Source organism: Heterocephalus glaber, unplaced genomic scaffold, assembly GCF_053883595.1.
Source record: "Heterocephalus glaber isolate CG9 unplaced genomic scaffold, H.glaber_assembly_v1.0 deba00001481, whole genome shotgun sequence".
Lineage (NCBI taxonomy): Eukaryota > Metazoa > Chordata > Mammalia > Rodentia > Bathyergidae > Heterocephalus > Heterocephalus glaber.
In genome coordinates, this window is record NW_028258317.1 from 52,518,519 (window position 1) to 52,537,499 (window position 18,981).

Sequence of the window (18,981 nt, forward strand, 5' to 3'; positions counted from 1 at the left end):
TTAAACTGCTTACTTGTATATTCCATGAACAAGGGTGATTTTGCAGTATTGGCTGGTTTATTTCACTCAGCCTAATGTCCTCCAGGTCTCTTTTTTCTTCATATAGGCTGTTAATTCACTAAGAGTACAGATTTATTGTATGTATACTGATAGATTAAAAACCTAACTGAATTAATTTCTAAAAAGTCACTCAAGGGTAGTAGGCGTGGTGCTGTGGTAGAATGCTTGCCTACTATGCACAAGGCCTTGGGATTGATTCCCAGCACTATGAAAAAAAAATTCACATCTAAGCCAATTTTTACCAACATCATTAATTGAAGAAAAATGTTTTTCATATTCATCATTAAAGAAGTCGGTAGATATTTTATATTTTGTTTCTGGGCTCTATATTCTTTTTCATTATTAAGTCTATTTTTGAAACAGTACCATAGTTTTAATTACCCTGTCGTAAACATTTAAATATCTGATGGCAGTGTTTTTATCTTTTTTCAACAATTTCTTAGCTATTTTTAAAACTTTTATCAATTTCTGAAGTTGAAAAACGTATCAGTAGTTTTTAGTATATAGACAATGTTAATGTAGATATCACTGTTAATTAACTTAAAACATTTTCATCACCCCCCTCAAAAAAAACACCTCATTCCTCTTAGATGTCACTCCACATTCCCTTCTCCCCAGCTGCTGGCACTCAATAAATCTGCTTTGTCTATTCTGAACATATTAGATAAATGGAATCACATAATTTGTGGCCTTTTCAATTTGGGTGCTTTCAATCAGCATATTGTTTCAAGGTTCATCCACTCAGTATTTCATCTCTTTATTATGGCCAGTATTCCACTATATGAATGTATGTATCACATTCTGGCTCCTTCTTCACAGATGATAAACATTTTGGATGCTACCACCTTTTGGATATTATGAATAATTTGGCTATAAACATTCTCATACAAGTTTTGGAATGAAAATGTTTTCAATTCTCTTCGTTATATTCCAGGTAAAAGAATATGGTAAATTTTTTCAGGAATATAATATATTGGTTGTGACTATGTATTTTTTTCATATATACTAATTCTATGTTTAAGTTTTTGAGGAAATGCAAAATCGCTTTCCGTAGTGACTGAAACATTGTATATTCTTACAAACTACAAACATGATCCACGATTTCTGTATATCCTCATCAATACTTGATACATGATTAGTAAGTCTAGAGCAGACACAGATAAAAAAAATAAGAGGAGCTGTGGAACACGATGGAATCTCACCATAGGAAACAAATGGAATCCATAAAACACATGAAAACAGATATCTAGGAGATTAAAAACTCCACTGAAAGTTTATGCAGCAGAATGAGCCAATGTGAGGACAGAATATCAGATACAGAAGACAGGATTGCAATTAGTGACCAGGAAAAGAAAGATTTCTTAAAAATAGTAAGGGACCATGAGAAATCAATTCAGCACCTGCTAGATGATGCAAAGAAGAATAACATTAAGACTGATCTGATTCAAGGAAAAAACAGGAGAGTACAAACAACATAAAAAAAAAAAAACTGTTCACAGAGGTAATGGCAGAAAATTTCCCAAGCAGGGGAAAAGAATCTGATACACAGATAAGTGAGGCATATGGGACTCCAACTAGCCATGATAAAAAAAAATCTACACATAGGCATATAATACTCAAGATTCCAGAAATCCAACAGAAGAACAAAATGCTGCAAGCAGTTAGAGAAACAAATCACACAAAAGAAAGCCCATCAGAATCACAGGAGACTTCTCAATACAAACCCTCAAGTCAAGAAGAGCCTGGAGTGAAGTATTTCAAGCCCTAAAAGAAAATAACCTCCAATCCAGATTGATGTACCCTGCAAAACTATCTTTCAAAATTGATGGAGAAATGAGATACTTTAATGACAAACAATACCTGAGGAACTTCATGAATACCAAACCAGCACTCCAAAAAATTTTAAACAATATCCTAGGAAAAGACAACGAGAATCACAACCCCAGGAAGTCCTGCAGAATGAATCCATCAGGCATGACAAGAAATTAAATCCAAAGGCAGAGAATCCAACAACAGGAAAAGGTCATGAAAGGATAAGTCAATACATATCAATTATAACCATCAATGTTAATGGTCTCCATTCACCAATCAAAAGAAATAAGACTGGCAGAATGGGTCAAGAAGTAAGATCCAACAATATGCTGCATACAAGAAACACTTAATTCAAAAAGAAACTCATAGACTGAAAGTTAATGGGTGGAAAACAATACTCCATGTAAAGGAACCTGAAAAAGAGCAGGAGTAGCTATCCTATTTGCAGATCAAATGATTTCAAAACAACAGTAATTAAGAAAGACAAAGAAGGACACTACATCCTTGTAAAGGGAACAATCCAAGAGGAAGAGATGATAATCGTAAATATATATGCACCAAATACTAGTGCACCCAACTATATAAAACAAATATTAATGGACACGAAAAATCAAATAAACACTAATACAATAGTAGTGGGGGACCTCAACAACCCACTGTCACAAAAAGATCAACTAGACAAAAAATAAACAAAAAATACTAGAACTCAACCAAACGCTTGAACAAATGGACTTAACAAATGTTTACAGAGTGTCCTACCCCACAAAATCAAAATATACATTCTTTTCGGCTGCACATGGGTTGTTCTCCAAAATAGACCACATACTCACTCACAGAACATATTTAAGTAAGTACAAAGGAACTGAAGTTATCTGCTGTGTATTATCAGATCATAGTGCAATGAAATTGGAGATCAATAGCAAAAGATATTCTCTGTATTTCAGCCATTCTAGTTGGTATGAAGCAGTATGTCACTGTGCTTCTGATTTTCATTTCCCTAATCGTTAATGATGTTAAAATTTTTTCCATGTTCCTATTAGTCATTTGTATATGTTTTCTGAAGAAATGACCTTATGTGTTTCTTTGGGTAACATACTGTATCAACTTTTAATTGGCTAGTAATAATAAATTCTGCTTGGCTATGAGTCTTTCCTCCTACCCTACCCTCAAAACTAACATTATTTTAAAATTTACTTAAATATATATTTATTTTGGTTACTTGAGATAGGGTATTGCTACTGTGTAGTCCGGGTTGGCCTTGAACTCTCTGTTTTAGCTCAGCTGGACTCAAACCCTCAATTCTCCTGGCTCAGTCTCCTGAGTGCTGGAATTATGGGCTGGGATTACATGTGGGTGCCATTACACATGGCTTAAATATATATTCATTTAAACATATATACATCATAGAAAAATGTAAAATACAAAATTAAAGTCTCATAATTCCACCCCACAGTACTAATGATTTATTTTCTAAACTTTTTTCCTCATTAAAAAATAAAAAATATCTATAACAACACTCTATATGTATGTATAAATATATATCAAGGGCCAGGGATTTAGCTCAGTGGTTTTGCCGCCTGCTGCGTTAAGTGCAAGGACCCAAGTTCAATCCCTGGTACCAAAAAAAAGAAAAAGAAAAAAATCAAGCATTTATTTTGTGCCAAGCACTGTGCCAAACACTTTAAAGTGTTTGCTGTCTCATTTAATGCTAATAAATATTAAAATCATGTGATGTTTTATAACCTTAACCTATTATGAATTTTTCTTTAGTAACTTTCTAAAGTACAATTTTTTGGTAGCACCACAATATTCCACTTTGTGATAGACTATAATGTAACTAATCCCTCACTATTGGAGGGTCTTTCTAGTTTTATACACCTACTATTATAAACCTGCTTTTATACATTAACCCTTCATATTTAACATAACAGCCAATGTTTATTGAGCACTTAGTAAGAGCACCATGGTAGCCACTTTGTGTGGCCTCTTCTAATTGAGGTGCATGACTAGATGAAAGAGGAATTTTCATTTTCCCTGTTTTACAAAGGAAGAAGCCAAATGTTAAAGAGGCTAGGTAACTTCCTCAAGGCTACACAGAAAAACTGGTGGTAAACTCAGGATGCAAATGAGGTCTATGAGACTAGAGAGTGGTGTCTTCAATCATTATGCCACACTGTCTCTCCCATTATTTCTCTAGGATAAATTTTTGGAAGGAGAATTGTTAAAGACAACGTCCCCTTTTTAAGTCTATTAAATGCTGCCAGGTTGCCTTCCCGTAAGATTTTAAGTTTTTACACTGCTCATTTTCATACCTTTACCAATAGTGGATATGAAAACTTTTAAAACTCATTTTCAATTTTTTGAGGAAAAAAATGCCAGTTCATTTCACTTATTTTTAAGTTGCTCTGGACTACTGGTACTTCTGTAATTACTTCCTCTACTAGACAAAGCATAGCAGATGTGTCCTCCTAGCTGGACCCAACGGCTTATAGCAGTGATGGTGAATCTATGGTACATGTGCCACACTGAAAGCTTTAGAAGGTTCACCATCACTGGCTTATATCAATAGAAGGGGATTTTGAAAAGTTAGCATTCTTTATTGAAAATAAGAGGTGCTGTAGTAGTGGTAGTGACAAGGAGAATGGCAAGTCCCCCCAGGTCAGGTTAAGGAAGGCTGATAACATGTGAGCCCAGAAGTAGAGACAAGCACCTAAGCCAATACCCTACTTACTGACTGATGAGTTGTCATCTTTAACATCAGATGGTCTCAAGTAACCAAGAACTTCACCTTGGGCCCTTGTTCCTGATTTTATGGGCGTACCACATGGAAAGGTCCACATCATGGGAGGAAAAAGACCTCTTAGCTCACCAGAACGCTGGTCTTCTTTTTGATCCCCAACCCTCCTACCGCTACCTCTTCACTACGAAGTTGTGGAGCTGAGACAACCAGCTCTAAAGCACTCCATTTTCCCTAACAACTTGTACTTACTCCTCCAGACTGTCGAGAACCGTTTCCAATGAGCTCCAGGTAGATGAAGTCATTTCTCTGTGTGCCCTCTGTACCATGAGCTTCCCTCAGCCCTTTCAAGTGTCATGCTGCTTTGTAACTGATGGTCTCCATCCTAGTTTAATTTGTTGAAAGCAAACTCCTTGTCTTTATTGCTATACCCAATACACAGGACAAGCAGCTTGGAAAGACAGGGTTTTGGCGCCCTTTCACAAATAAATTGCACTTACTTGCCAACTTCACCTAAACATCCTATCTATGGGAGAGCAGAGAAAGGAACTAAAATTTAGTGAGCATCTCTGAGGTGCCTAGTACTTTCCACACATTAACTCTGATCATTCTCAGCAAAGTCATTAACATTAAAAATGAAAACATTAAAGCTTTACTTTCCATAGTTTGTAGGGTCAGAATCTGAACTCAGGCTGATGTGACTCATAAGCTTTGCTTTTTGTTCTGTTAGGTGGGCTTTTCTCCTGAAGCCCATAGCCATATTAAGTGTAAGGGAAAGGGCTATTCTTGTAGAATTGTTAGCGTAAAACCCCCTCAAAGTAAAAATTTCTCTATTTGCCCTGGAGGAATTTCTGGCTAGGAAACAAGGAGGGGAAAGGAACCTAAGAAGGGAGATGTAAGGAAGGAGGTGGTAACCTAAAATCACAGAAAGCCTCCCCATGAATCTGAAAACACCACTTGGAGCACTTTGACCTTCAACTTGGCCTTTTAAAATTATTCCAAGCCTGTGAAGCTTTTAAAAAAACTACCCTAGAATTCTTATGGCATTGTAATATCATAAGAAAAAATTGCCATACGTTAACATATGAAAAGGTGCACAAGAGATACCTGGCTCTCATTCTGATGAACAATGAACAGCAGCTGAGTCTAAGCCATTAAAATTCTCTAGAAACCTCCATCTTCTCATTTCTAAACTGCAAAGATTAGTTCAAGAGAGTTCCCAGTCTGACTCTGCATCCAAATAACCCCCTGAACCGGTGGAGAACACTGATCTCTAAATCCCACCCTTGCTCTGATTTAGTTCACCTGTAATGAGTCTTAGGCATCCCTAGGAAAATTTATAGGATCTGCCACGTCTGAGAACACCTGGGTGAGATCTTCTGTTCCCTGCTCCCTTCCCTAACAGGTCAGGACACTGTGAAGATGGTCAATAGACTCAGCATATTGAATCACATAACCAGAGAGTAACAAGAAATAATTTCAATTCTAAAAGGCTTAATAATTTCTTCCTGTTTCAGAGCAAAGTGAGATGTTCTCAGTCTTTCTCTACTGGCTTAACCTGTCTTTGGTCTCCCCATAAACCAGCCTCAGCAGTGCCCACAATTGCTCTAGTAGGGAATGTAAACTCTTTGTAATTGCCGGGGTGTCTCTGGAGGTATCTGCAGTCAGGATCCTCTTTAGCTGCTGAACCATTACTTCCTCTACTTTACTTCTTTAAAGCTGAGGATGAACTATGACCAGAAAACTTAAACAGCACACTAGTAGTGTACGCTGAGACTGCACAATGATAGCCCTACCTTGGCATCCAGCTTAGCCAGGTGCTGTAAAACCCAGATGCGGTGGGACCAGGCATTGTAGTTGCTTGGGTATCTCCCTGCTGCTTCACCACAGACCTCCATCTCTTCCTGTATTAGTCGCTGTGTCCTCTCTGCAGGAATTGTCCCCAAATTTCCTTTGTTTACAAAGGAAGGCAAGGAAGCTTCCTGAATTAGCTGTTGGAGCACCCATCGCCTGTTAAGGTAGCATGTGGGAAAGAGCATAAACCAAAGACCATAAACCAAAGAGGAAAACAATCAGTTTTCATTGTTCTCAATTTAATTTCCATACATAAACAATGGAAAAGTAAGACCCATCTATCTATAAGCCCAGGTTTGGAGGTGGTATGGAGAGACTGGTTCTTTGTTGTTTTTAAAAACAAATTCAGCAGCATGAATGGGGGGGGGGTAGGATAGAGAAACCTTTCTATAACTTTAAAATCTGTCAAAAAGAGAATGTCATCAGTTCTAAAACGACAATTCCCAAACTTCATCTGGCCAGAAAACATAAAGGGGCAGCTGGTCTGTGTGTTTTTGTGGTGGTAGTGGTAGTGATAGAGTATTACTGCACTACCTTGGTTCACGAATACTTTTGTTTGCCAACAATTTGGTTTGTAAGTAGAAAAATTTTACAAGATTTTGTTTTCGTTTGCAAACAATGCACTGGATGATAATCGTGGCCATCTTTCCCACACAAACACAAATATGGCCATCTTTTCCAAAATTGTAGAACAAATTAAGTTCATGAATGGAAGTACCACTGTAATTAACGGCTGGTAAATATTAGAAGCAAAAGTCATGGTTCACGTCTTCAATTAAGTGTGCCTGCCTCACCCTATGTGTGTTTGTTTGCAAAAAAGAAACTGCATTTTGACAGCTTTCATTAAGCAAAATTTCTGTATTACAGCATGAAGTCTGGAAGGAAACATATATAATACAATTAGCTAAACCATCAAGGAGATTTTTTTCTATTTAAGATTTACATTAGCATTAAATCAAAAGCACTAAAAAAGTATATATATTTAGTTAATGTCTTTAGTTTGAATATTTTATGAAAGCATTCTTTCAGACTAAAAGTTTTCAACCTAAAGATAGAAAAAATTAAGAAAATTAATTTCATTATTTTTAGATAATGGAAGTTTTATTTAACAACAAAATATTGCTTTAAGAATTATAAACACCCAATAATTGATGGATGTACACTTAATAGTTCCCATCCCCTGCCACCACTCTTTTCAAATCCCATACAAAACCTCTCTAAGGTTTATTATCCAGTTTCTAGTGAAATACAACTGACGATGGTTTGGAAGGAGCTGCCTTGCAATACTAGGCGGACACAAATACAGCTAAAGATACGTTGTACTGACATAAAACACCTAAAATGTCCAGGATTTAAAGAAAAGTCAGAGTGGCTTAATGAAAAGAGACTTCTTCAGAATAACTCTTCCAGTAACACTGATCAGCAAGCTCACATCACCCTTTTTTAGTCAAATAAAAGTAGTTACATGCAGTCCAAAGAGGAAGATGCTTCCAGACAGCCAGGATTTGAGGACCCTATTTGCATTCTGACTATCTCAGGTCTTTAAAAATGCTCTTGCCATTTATGGTCTTAGTAACTTTAGCTCAGCCTAGACATCATTCACCTCAGCTGCTCTTAGCTTCCTTTATTATTGTATTTTAATAACTACAATCATCACTACCACAATCTTTACCAGGAACACAATCTAACGCATTTAAAAGCTCAAAATGTTTAATATGATGTTGAGTATCAAAATACAATCTCCACAACTGTACAGTTAATAATAGCTAACTAACATTTATTGATTTTGTTTTTTTTTTTTTTGGTACCGGGGATTGAACTCAGGTCCTAGCTAACATTTATTGAGTATTTAATATGTGCCAGAAATTGTGGTAGTGTTTACATGTATCATCTCATGTACACTGAATTATGAGACAGGTGTAATTATTAACTCTCATTTTAGAAATAAGAAAACTGAGAACTTGGAGAGGCTAATTTCCCATGAACACAAATGATAGCCCCTAGATTTAAATGTAGATAATGAACTTTAAAATTTATGCTGTGAACAAACATGAGACCCTGTTTCACTTGCTGCTCCTTCGTCCAGCCATCCTGAATTCTAAACACAAATACTAGGCTGTAATTAACCACACCTGTGAATCCATGTTTCTGGACTCTTTGGAAACTTTGTTAAGGCCAATTTTCCCAGATGTAAGTCTTTAATTGGATTTAGAGTACCAGAAAGGATCATTTCTTTCCTGTAAAAGAAAAAATTTGAAAAGCATTACATTATCCTTCTATTCAAACACTCTGCATGACTTTTAACACAACCTCATTATGAAGTGTCAATTTCCAAGAATTGAAATTAAAAAAAAAAAAGAAAATCAAAACCCCAAACCACTCTGGTATAGTATTAAAGTGTCATAAATGTCACATACAGTAATCAAGAATGTATTCTCATAATTTCAAAATGAGTATGCAATAAGAAGAGCTTCTCTTAGGTCAACAGTGGAACTTTAGTTAACTATCTGGATGACAGCAAAGGTGTTTTCTTGACTATCTCATTTCAAAAAGCTACATGACCAGACAGCAGTTATCTAACAGCAGTCAAGAACTGCTCTAGCTTCCTGAACAGGACTCAGATAGTCTAGCTCACGCACGCACATGCGTGCGTGCGCGCACACACACACACACACACACACACACACGCAGGAAAGTCAAAACACACAGTATGATTGAGATGCAAAGAAAAAGACCATCTGTTGAATCATTATCCTAACAAAGTTATTGTTTAAATTGTCCATTCTACCTTTCCCTGTATTTTTATATTTTTAATGTATAATTTTATATCTTGCTCTCATCATATTTTAAGTATTTCTCTATGGTTCTATATAATCTTTGTAATGAATATTTTATTTATTTTTTATTTTTTGGTACTGGGTATTGAACTCAGGACCTTGCGCTTGCAAGGCAGGTGCGGCACCTTTGAGAGAAATTCCCAGCCCATGTAATGAATATTTTATTATTATTATTTTTCTTTTGGTACCAGGGATTGAACTCAGGACCTTACACTTGCGAGGCAGGCAGCGGAACCACTGAGCAAAATCCCTGGCCCTGTAATGAATATTTTAAATAATCAAATGGTCTTCATTCAATAGCTATGCTATAATTTAATATCCTTTCTCCCTACAGATATACATTTAGATTGCTTCAAACATTTTGCTATTTTTTTTTTTTTTTTAATGGTACTGGGGATCGAACTTGGGACCTCGCACTTGCGAGGCAGGCACAAGAACCACTGAGCTAAATCCCCAGCCCTGCTATTCTAAAAGAATTATGGGAAAAAAACAGAACAAAACCATGTGCTCACAACTTCTTTCTTTTGTATTATTACTTAGGATAAGTTTCTGATAGGTCTCCCACTACCTCAGCAGCTATTATGTATAGTAGCTGCCCTCTTCCTATCGTGCCTTGCCCCCTCCCCTGTGTGACATCATGCCAAGATGGTTGCTCCCACCAAAGAACAAACCCTTCTTCCCAGCATGCCCCTGTTCCCACCTAGAGAGTAACCTAATACTCGCTCACCTCCTACCACCTAGTGATATCACCCGCTCCTCCATTCCCTAGTCACTACCTCATTCAACCCCACCTCAGCCCCTACAAACCCCACCCCAGTCTCTATAAAAGACTCTCCCTGCCCCAGCCATATTGCTTTTGTCTCTCCTTTATTGAGAGGCAGCCCAGCAGATCTACTCCCCTAATAAGGGCTTGTTGTGGCCTGGTCTGGTCTTGGTTTTCGGCCTTTTACCTGACAGTTTCCAAGAGGTATTACCACATGAAATACTTGGGTGGCCCTTAATATACTAGGCAGCTACCTTATTTGAAATAAAAGCAGAAGTGATAAACAAATGTTTTAAAGCTGATCAAGTTCAACCAAAGGTTCAATGCAATTTTAAAGAATTTCAAACTAGTCGTTACTTATTTTTCAGTAAATGCAATTTACATTTAATTTCTCAGCTAAGTTTTTGATAACAGGTGTTAATATTACAAGTATGCTTCCAATTCTCAATATATCATTTTATAATAAAATCAGATCAGTTATTAATTTTTAAATGTTCTGGTGATAAATCTATTAATTTATTTTAGAGAAGTTTAAGTCTAACAAAACCAGAGCCCTTATACATAAGCTTCTTAGATGAATTTAGTTCTAAAAATGACAGTAATTTTTTTTTTCTACCAGCAATGGTAGAAAAAAAAATTCTAAATTTTTATTTGATAAAGAAAATAACTTCCTTTTTAATGAAAATATAAACAGTGGTAATACTTGGATTTTATAATTGTTTTAAGGTAACATTATAGAATAATTTGAAGCAACTCCTAGAAGGTTTATAGTTACTTTAGTTGACCCTTTTCCTTTCAACATACAGGAAACCTATTTTTCATTAAAAACAAAACAAAATAAAACAAAAAACACAAAAAACAATGCACCAGCCAATTGCTTCTGCAGGCTTATATAGGTTTTTTCCCCTGAAATCAGTAACATTTTTCTTATACAGTAAATAGTATCTATGAAGTAAGAGGAATACAAAGATTGCTCTATGTAATTTTAACTACTTTGCAGAACAGTGTTTCTCACTGTAACATCAGCATTATCTGAAGCAGGAGAAATGCAGATTCTCAGTCTTGCAGACACACTAAATCAGAAATAGATGAGCAAAGCAATGTGTTTTAACAAGCCCTTCTAGCAGGGCACATTAAAGTTTAAAACCACTATTGTAGAGAATATACTATACTATGTTTAATTTCCATTTGCTAAATTTAAGACCTGTTGTTATTTACAACTGCCTTTCTTTATTCCTATGTAAGGGGAAATAATAAAATATTTCTTTCAAAAAAAAGAGTCGACTTCGACTTACAACCCAGTTGTAACAAAGTTTCTTAAATTACCAGCACTATTAATTTGTTTATCTTAAAAAACAAAGCTGTATTTTGGGAAGACATTTTAGACGGGAACAACCTCAGCTAACTACATATATGAATGCTTAAAAAGATTATGTAACAATCATAAAAAAGAAAGCAAAATATTGTCAATTAACAGACATTCCAGGGTGCAAGACTGAACATTTAAAGATGTTAGATACTGGTGTAAACAAATTTTTTAAAAAAGATTACCTTAAAAAGAAATATTGTAAGTAGTTAAGTTATGGCAATATAAACCTAGAGTACAATAAAAATTAACTGCTTTAATTAATTCACAGATTCCATAGGAATCTAGATGGAGATAAAATTTCCAGTCACACATGGATTCAAATAATACTGTAACTCCAACAACTCAGATATAAACAGGATGGGCTCTGGAAAACTGCCAGATAAATAAAAGTGACTTTTGTGATGACAAAGTCATTGATGTAAATTAAGTCATGGAAGGTGTTTTAATAAAACTGACTAATAAAATGTGAATAAGAAAATGAAAAATTTATAAACTGAAACATCTCCTGAGATGTCATTTTAAAGGTAACTAAATTGAAATAAATCTTAAGGCATTAACTTACTTCATGTGTATTCCCTAAAGCTTATACAATGACACAGTATTAGTCTAAAAAACATTTTGGGGGAAATTTTTCTTACTGGAGAAAATGGGGTGCTACCTTAAAGGTAAGGTGGATTTATTTGAGGAACCTTTATGTTTACGCACACAGAGAAGTCTAGCTTCTACTTCTTAAGTGGTGCATTGCTAACAGAAGAGACGATAAATCCAGGATCCTCAAATAAACAGAGAAACTAGAAAAGGAAAAAGCATCTGTATTATTCTGGGATTAGAGAAAAGAGATGGTGAGGAACAATGATATGCTACATGTACAACTCTGTTGGAAGAGTTATGCAAGTGAGGGATGCCATTTTTAAAAGGTGAGAGAAGGGAGTAGAAGGAATTTTTAAAAATGATACAAAGTGGAATTATAAAAGCAATGAGGTTTTCCACATAGCTATTTTTGAAATGATAAAAGTAATAACTCTTTAAAAATCTATGCTATGTATTTTTAGTAATTAAACAGTATATGAAAAACTCTCATCACTTTCCATTGAAGACTCTTGTTCATTAGGAAAAATCACCTAGCTCTGTAGCTAAGACACAAGCATGGGAACTTTCACAGCTACTAAGCTGAATAGTATGCTATATTTTATTCTTCTATGATATACAGTATTGTATTTTCATATTTCTGCAAAATTTGTTTTGATCAAGGCTGAACTGCTACTGGTTAGCTCTGTTCTTGGCACATAATATTGAATAAACACCATCTTTTTTCTCCTCCAATCTTTATTCTATTGAAATAATAGTCATCCTCATAAAACCTATCAGCCACAGTACACTTTTCCCTAATTACTATTAAGTGGTTTACATGTTATCTAGTTTGCTTCTCAATAATACCAAATATCCTTTCTTTATTCTAGGGCCCCATCCAGGACCCCATATTACATTTTGGTTGCTATGTCTTAGGCTCCTTGGGTTCATCTTGTTTTTGATGGCTTTGATATTTTTGAGTACTGATTAGAAATTTTTTTTTCATTAAGTTTATAGGTACATTTTAGGTATACAACCATGCCTGCCTCGCAAGCACAAGGTCCTGAATTCAATCCCCAGTATTGGAAAACAAAAAAAAAATGTATAGGTGGGATTAGATATACAATATGCTGACATTCATCACTGGGAATTTGTACCTTTACATGACATATCTTGGATCTTATTTTTCCCCATTCCCCTACCCTCCCTATTTATAAAGACGTTGCTTCCATTTTTTCCCTTATCTCATATTTATTCCTTTCCCTTCTTTCCTTTTTCCTACCCCTCCCAATTCCCCTTTCCCTTTGGACCTTTTCTTCCTATTTCACATTATCAATTAGACATTTTGATCTTTATTTACACTTTCAGTTTCTCACACCAGATAAATTATTCAGTATTTACGCATGTGTGTCCTATTTATTTCACTTAAGAGTATCACCTCATTGTGAATCCATTTAGCTATAAATGTCTCTAGTTTCTCATTCTTTATGGCTGAGTAGTAAGATATTTTATATGATGCTTTTATTGTGATTAAACTGAGGTTATGGGTTTGGAGGAGGAAGACTACAGAGGTAAAGTCCATCAAATCAGGGGCACAATCAACATGACCTATCACTGTTGATGACCTAGATTACATGGTTGAGGTAATGTTATGTCAGGTTTCTTTACTACTTTTTGGAGGAAAGTCACTGATTTTCTGATTCAGTGCGTAGCCTACCTGTAGGAATAGTGAATAATGCTCTGCCTTCTTAGAGGGATTACCTAGATAAATAAACAGCACCTTTGTCTTTTGGCTCCTTATTTATTCACTGATTCTTTTATGTCAGCATGGGCTTAAGGGTATCTATTTTTATATTTTGGGTTATAAACTCAACCATGTCAAAGTAGTCCCTCTTTTATCCACAGTTTAATTCACTCATGGTCAAGCAGAGTTCAAATATTTTTAATCGAAAATTCCAGAAATAATGTGTAAGTTTTAAATGGCATGCTGTTCTGAATAGCATGATGAAATCTCATGCAGCATAGCTCTGGGTTTGAATTATTCCTTTGTCCAGTGTATCCATTTTGCATAAATCCATTAGTCCCTTAGTAGGAAAAAACTGTACTGTTCTGTTTAGGCACCCATTATGTGTCTTTGGAAACACACCTCGCATCACGAGTGGGGACTACTGTATATATTTTGTTGCTGAAGTCATTCCAGCTTTTGCTACTGGAAGCTCTTTTAACTGGTTCATGTGTCCCTTTAATATAACCCCACTATACTGTTTTTTGAATACTTTTCTTACTTTCTAGCTCCACAAGATGCACCACAATCATCTTAATATACTTTCTTCCCTAAGCCTAGAATTATCTATTTCTCCAAGAAGCCTAGTTTCTTTAATGGAGTTAGAAACCAGTATCTAGGTGTTGAGATTTAAATACAGTATTTTTGATCTACCACACCAAAAGAAAACAAAAATGAAATGGTTCAACCTAGTGTTATCTCAATTTTACACACAAAAAAACACAATTGGAGATGTTCAGTAATTTGCTCAAGGCTTCCTAACTCAAATTATCAGAACTAAATCTCAAATTGGCATAATATAAAATTACCAGTTTAAATCAATATGAATATGAATCACTGGAGTTTGGTATCAGCTGTTCTAGTAGCTCAAAGATGTTTTGTTTACTCTCAAGTTCACAGACTCATAAAAAAATCAGGACAATATTATAAAGTCAACCTCTGTCATTAAGTAAGTCACCAACTTTCAAAGCAAATTCAAAACAAAAACAATCATTTTTAATAATTTGGGGGATTTTTAAACTATTCACCATTTACTATAATCACAGTAGATCAGCTCAAAAATTTATTCTATTCCCCCCCCCCAACATTGTAACACTTAGAAACTTAAAACTAAAGGATTTAATATAGTCGGATCATTTTTTAGAAGTCTGTAAAATATAGTCAAAATCATTCAATGTCTCCCAGGGTTACTGCAGAAGAAATATACCAAATGTACCACAAAGTACTGAGTATTTGCTTTATAACAAGGACCTTACAAGGTGAGACCAGTTTGCTTCCAAGGTTGTTTTTTTTTTTTGCTCAAAAAATGCAGGCATGATTTTGTGTCTTTCTGTGTTAATCAGTCAATACAAACCAAAATTTACTAGAGCACACATCTGCAATGAATTAAAAAAAAAAAATCAAGATTCCTTTTTTCACCTAGTACAAAACTTTCATGATCTTTCAAGATTAATTGATATATACATCACTGAAGGTGGACTTATGAAGCAATTTCTTTTCGTAAGAAACTAAACCACACATAATCAAAAAAGTCAGTTTTGAAAGAATTCTAAAAATTAATCTAGTTCAAATCCCTTATTTTATAAATTAAAACTCTTGAGGGCTGGGGATTTAGCTCAGTGGTTCTGCCACCTGCCTTGAAAGCAGAAGGTCCCGAGTTTGATCCCTGGTACGAAAAACAAAACAAAACAAAAAAAAACCTCTTGAGAAATTAAAGGTTTTGCCCAAGTCAACTGCTAGTTAAGTGATGAAGCAAAATTAAGTTTCATGGATCTAAAGACCAGGTTCTCTCCCCTATACTGCACAGCCTCAAAGACATCTAATGAATAATGTATGTGTACATGTTTATACAGACATGTATGTGGCTAGATATAAATGTCTCTATATACATCATGCTAGTAAGAACTTGTTTTGCCCTTTCTTGTTTTTGTTTTTTGGAGGAAGGGTCTTGCTACACGCTGACCTCATATTTGTGATCCTCCTGCCTAAGCCTCCCAAGCACTAGGGATACAGACTGGCTTGCTAGCAAGAACCTTTTTTAAGGATTTTAATGAAGAGAATGTGAAAACATGAGGTATGCTTCCTTCCCCAATACCATCATTTCTTTTTCACTAAATTTATTTTTAGGGCCAGGTAATAAACTTTGTATTTATTGGGTGTCAGGGATTAGAGAAATAAGGAAAAAAAAAATACAACAAAGCAAATCAAAACAAAACAAAATAAAAAAGATACAATTCCTAACCTTCAAAAGCTCTACACTGTAAGTTCATAGTATCTTCCTAAGAGTCCTTTTTGCTGATTTTTCCTTATCTTGCAAAGTCTAGAACAGGACAGCTCAACAGAAATATGTGAGTCACAAAGTGAATACAGATATGATTTAGAATTTTTCTAACAGCTATATTAAAAACAAATACTGTATACATTTATTTAATTCGATATATCTAAAACATTATAATTTCAGCAAGTAATATAAAAATGAGAAAGTTCACTGTTTTGGGTACTTAAGTGTTCAAAATCTGGTGTGCAGTTATATTTCTAGCACATCTCCACGGAGACTAGTCACATTTCAAGAGCTCAACAGAAATGAGCAGCTAGTGGTTACTGTACTGGCCTCAGAAAATTCTGGAGTACCTCAATGCTCAGACTTTGAACGGGTTGTTTTTGCTATCTGCAACTATTCCTTGGAGATCTCAGTTTCATGGCTTTAAAACTATCTATATGCTAGTGATTCCTAAATTTTTACCTGGCCCAGGCTTTCCTCCTGAACTTATACATTAATATTCCTCTAGAGGGACACAAAACTCGCATGCCCACAACTGAACTCCTGAATTCTAACCAGCATCCTGTTCCTCTTCCACACATTTCCTTTTCAGTATATGTCAACTCCCTTTTAAGTAACTCAGGGCAAAACCAAAGTCAAGCCTGATTCCATTCTCTTACAGCTAATTCATCATCTATAGCTTTAAAATCTATGCAGATTTTATAGCTACTCAGCATTGCTACAGCTGAGCTCTTCTTTAAGTCAACATCTTTTCTTATGTAAATCACCGCACCCTCTTCCTAACTTCTAAACCACCCCGTCATGTACCTCTACAGTCTACCTCCCACACAGGAACCTAAGCTACTGTCCCTTCTCATCTTGGAAAACCTTAATGACCTTCTATCTCTCTCACCCAGAGTAAAAGTCAAAGTTAACGCACCAACTTATGAACATGTACAGAACACTGCTAAATCTGGCCTATTACTCTCTGACCACATCTCCTATTATTTTTTCTGCATTCATGCTACTCTAGCAACACTGACTTCTTTGCTGTTCTGGAACACTCAGGGCCACTTTAGGAATGACCAAGAGCTTTTCCATCTGTAGTTTCTTTTACTTGGAAGGCTCTTACCCCAGAAGCCAAGGCTTTAATCCCTAACTTTGTGTTGGTCTTTACTCAAATGCCCATTTAAAACTGCAACACCAGCTGGGAGTAGGGACACAATCCTGTAATCTCAGTATTCTGGGACAGTGACGCAGGAGATTCATAAATTTTGGCCCAGCCTAGACAACTCAGTAAGACCGTTTCCAAAAAGTTGGGGGTGGGGGTGGCAATGGGAGAACTGGAGACATAGCTGTGTGCAGGTCCTGGGCATTGCAAAAAAAAAAACCTTGCAATACCACTTCCCCATCCTCTATTTGGCCTCTCTACATTCTTTTTTCACTCTTCTCCATAGGATTTACCACCACTTGATCTACATATTTTACTTTTGAATGTCATTATTACTTTTCATCCACTATTAAAATAAAAATTCTGCAAGAATAGGTCTTTTGTATGTTCTGCTCATGGCTCCATTCCAGTGTCTAAACCTAGCACACAGTAATTAATAAATAAATATCTGATGAATAAACAAATGTTCTCAAACACTATATGGATCATACAAGATAATAATGCAGTACAGTTCCTGAAATAAAGTAATCACACAATAAACATTCCCTACCTACTGCAGAGCTTTCCATCAGAGAATCAGAGCTCTAAAATCACATACAAATTAAAAGCCTTATTTCTCATTCTATACATTTGACTTTACTCTACATTACTGGCCATTCATTTTTTTTTTCTTTTTTGTACCAAGGATCGAACTCGGGTCCTTGCTGGCCATAATTATTTAAAAGGCACATTAAGAAAAAGACATCGAAGTTCTTAATTAGTTATAAATACAAAATTTAGTAAGTATTACAAAACAGTAACTCAAAATGTGGCCTTGCTTAAAATGTACCAAAAATGAAATTGTATGATTAAGGTTATCTTTAAAGATAGAGTTGTAATCCACAGCTCTTTTCTACAGGCAAATTTAAAATAATTCAGAATGTTCAATAGGGCTTTTTATTTTATGTGTGGAATTTTATGTGTGTATACATATACATGTTAACTAAAAAAATTCAATAAAAAAAATTATCCTGCTCTGAACTGTAGTATTTCTATTAAGTATTTCATTTAAAGTCTGCAATAATCAAACTCAAAGAACATAACATGAAAAACATGATCTTTCTCTGAAACACTAAGTGTCAGAGACTTCTAATGATTTGCCCACAGGAGTCAGAATGTTAGTGATAAACAGACTGAAAACTGCAGCCTTGAATCTTCATCCCACACACTTTGTACTGCGCTGGTGTTTTTCAAAAATACCAATCAGTGTCTTACAATCCAATCAGTTATGCCAGATGCCCATACCTCCCTTCCCCCCAAAAGGAAGGAAAATAAAAGCATGCACCAAATAGTATATTGTAGTTCATTATGAAAATTTTCAGGCAAGGAAATTTATAAAAATCAGACACAGACATCCAAAAAGGGGCATAGTGTATTTATAAGAACTGTCATGGATATATAAAGGATGGGTAGAAGAAATAATAAGGATGTCATGGACATAATGGCTTGTATTTCATCTTTCAAACATCTAACAACTCATAAATCTTCAGAAATATGCACAAATTTCATCTTATCACTTAGGAAATTTATGTACCTCACATTCCATGCCGTGGTAAAATCTGGGTTTAGAAGCAGCAGAGTACACGTGACATCTATCAATTCTAAAATAAAAAGAAGTCATATTAAAAACAAATAGTCCTACCCTTTAAACCCTGACTTCTTTTAAGGTTCTCTTCTCTCACTTTCACTATAATAATATAGATATCACGACATATTAATTTTAATG

The 18,981-nt window shown here is 35.3% G+C and overlaps 1 protein-coding gene across 1 annotated transcript in view; it reads right to left on the minus strand.

Moving 5' to 3' along the window:
• The window catches only part of Ptar1 (protein prenyltransferase alpha subunit repeat containing 1), a 48,800-nt gene that overhangs the window by 14,345 nt on the left and 15,474 nt on the right, over window positions 1-18,981 (minus strand). The window contains exons 3-5 of the mRNA XM_004838167.3: window positions 18,790-18,856; window positions 8,596-8,700; window positions 6,406-6,619 (exon numbers count right to left, since the gene is read on the minus strand). Coding sequence (XP_004838224.1) covers window positions 6,406-6,619; window positions 8,596-8,700; window positions 18,790-18,856 — 386 coding nt within the window. The remainder of the gene's footprint in view (window positions 1-6,405; window positions 6,620-8,595; window positions 8,701-18,789; window positions 18,857-18,981) is intronic.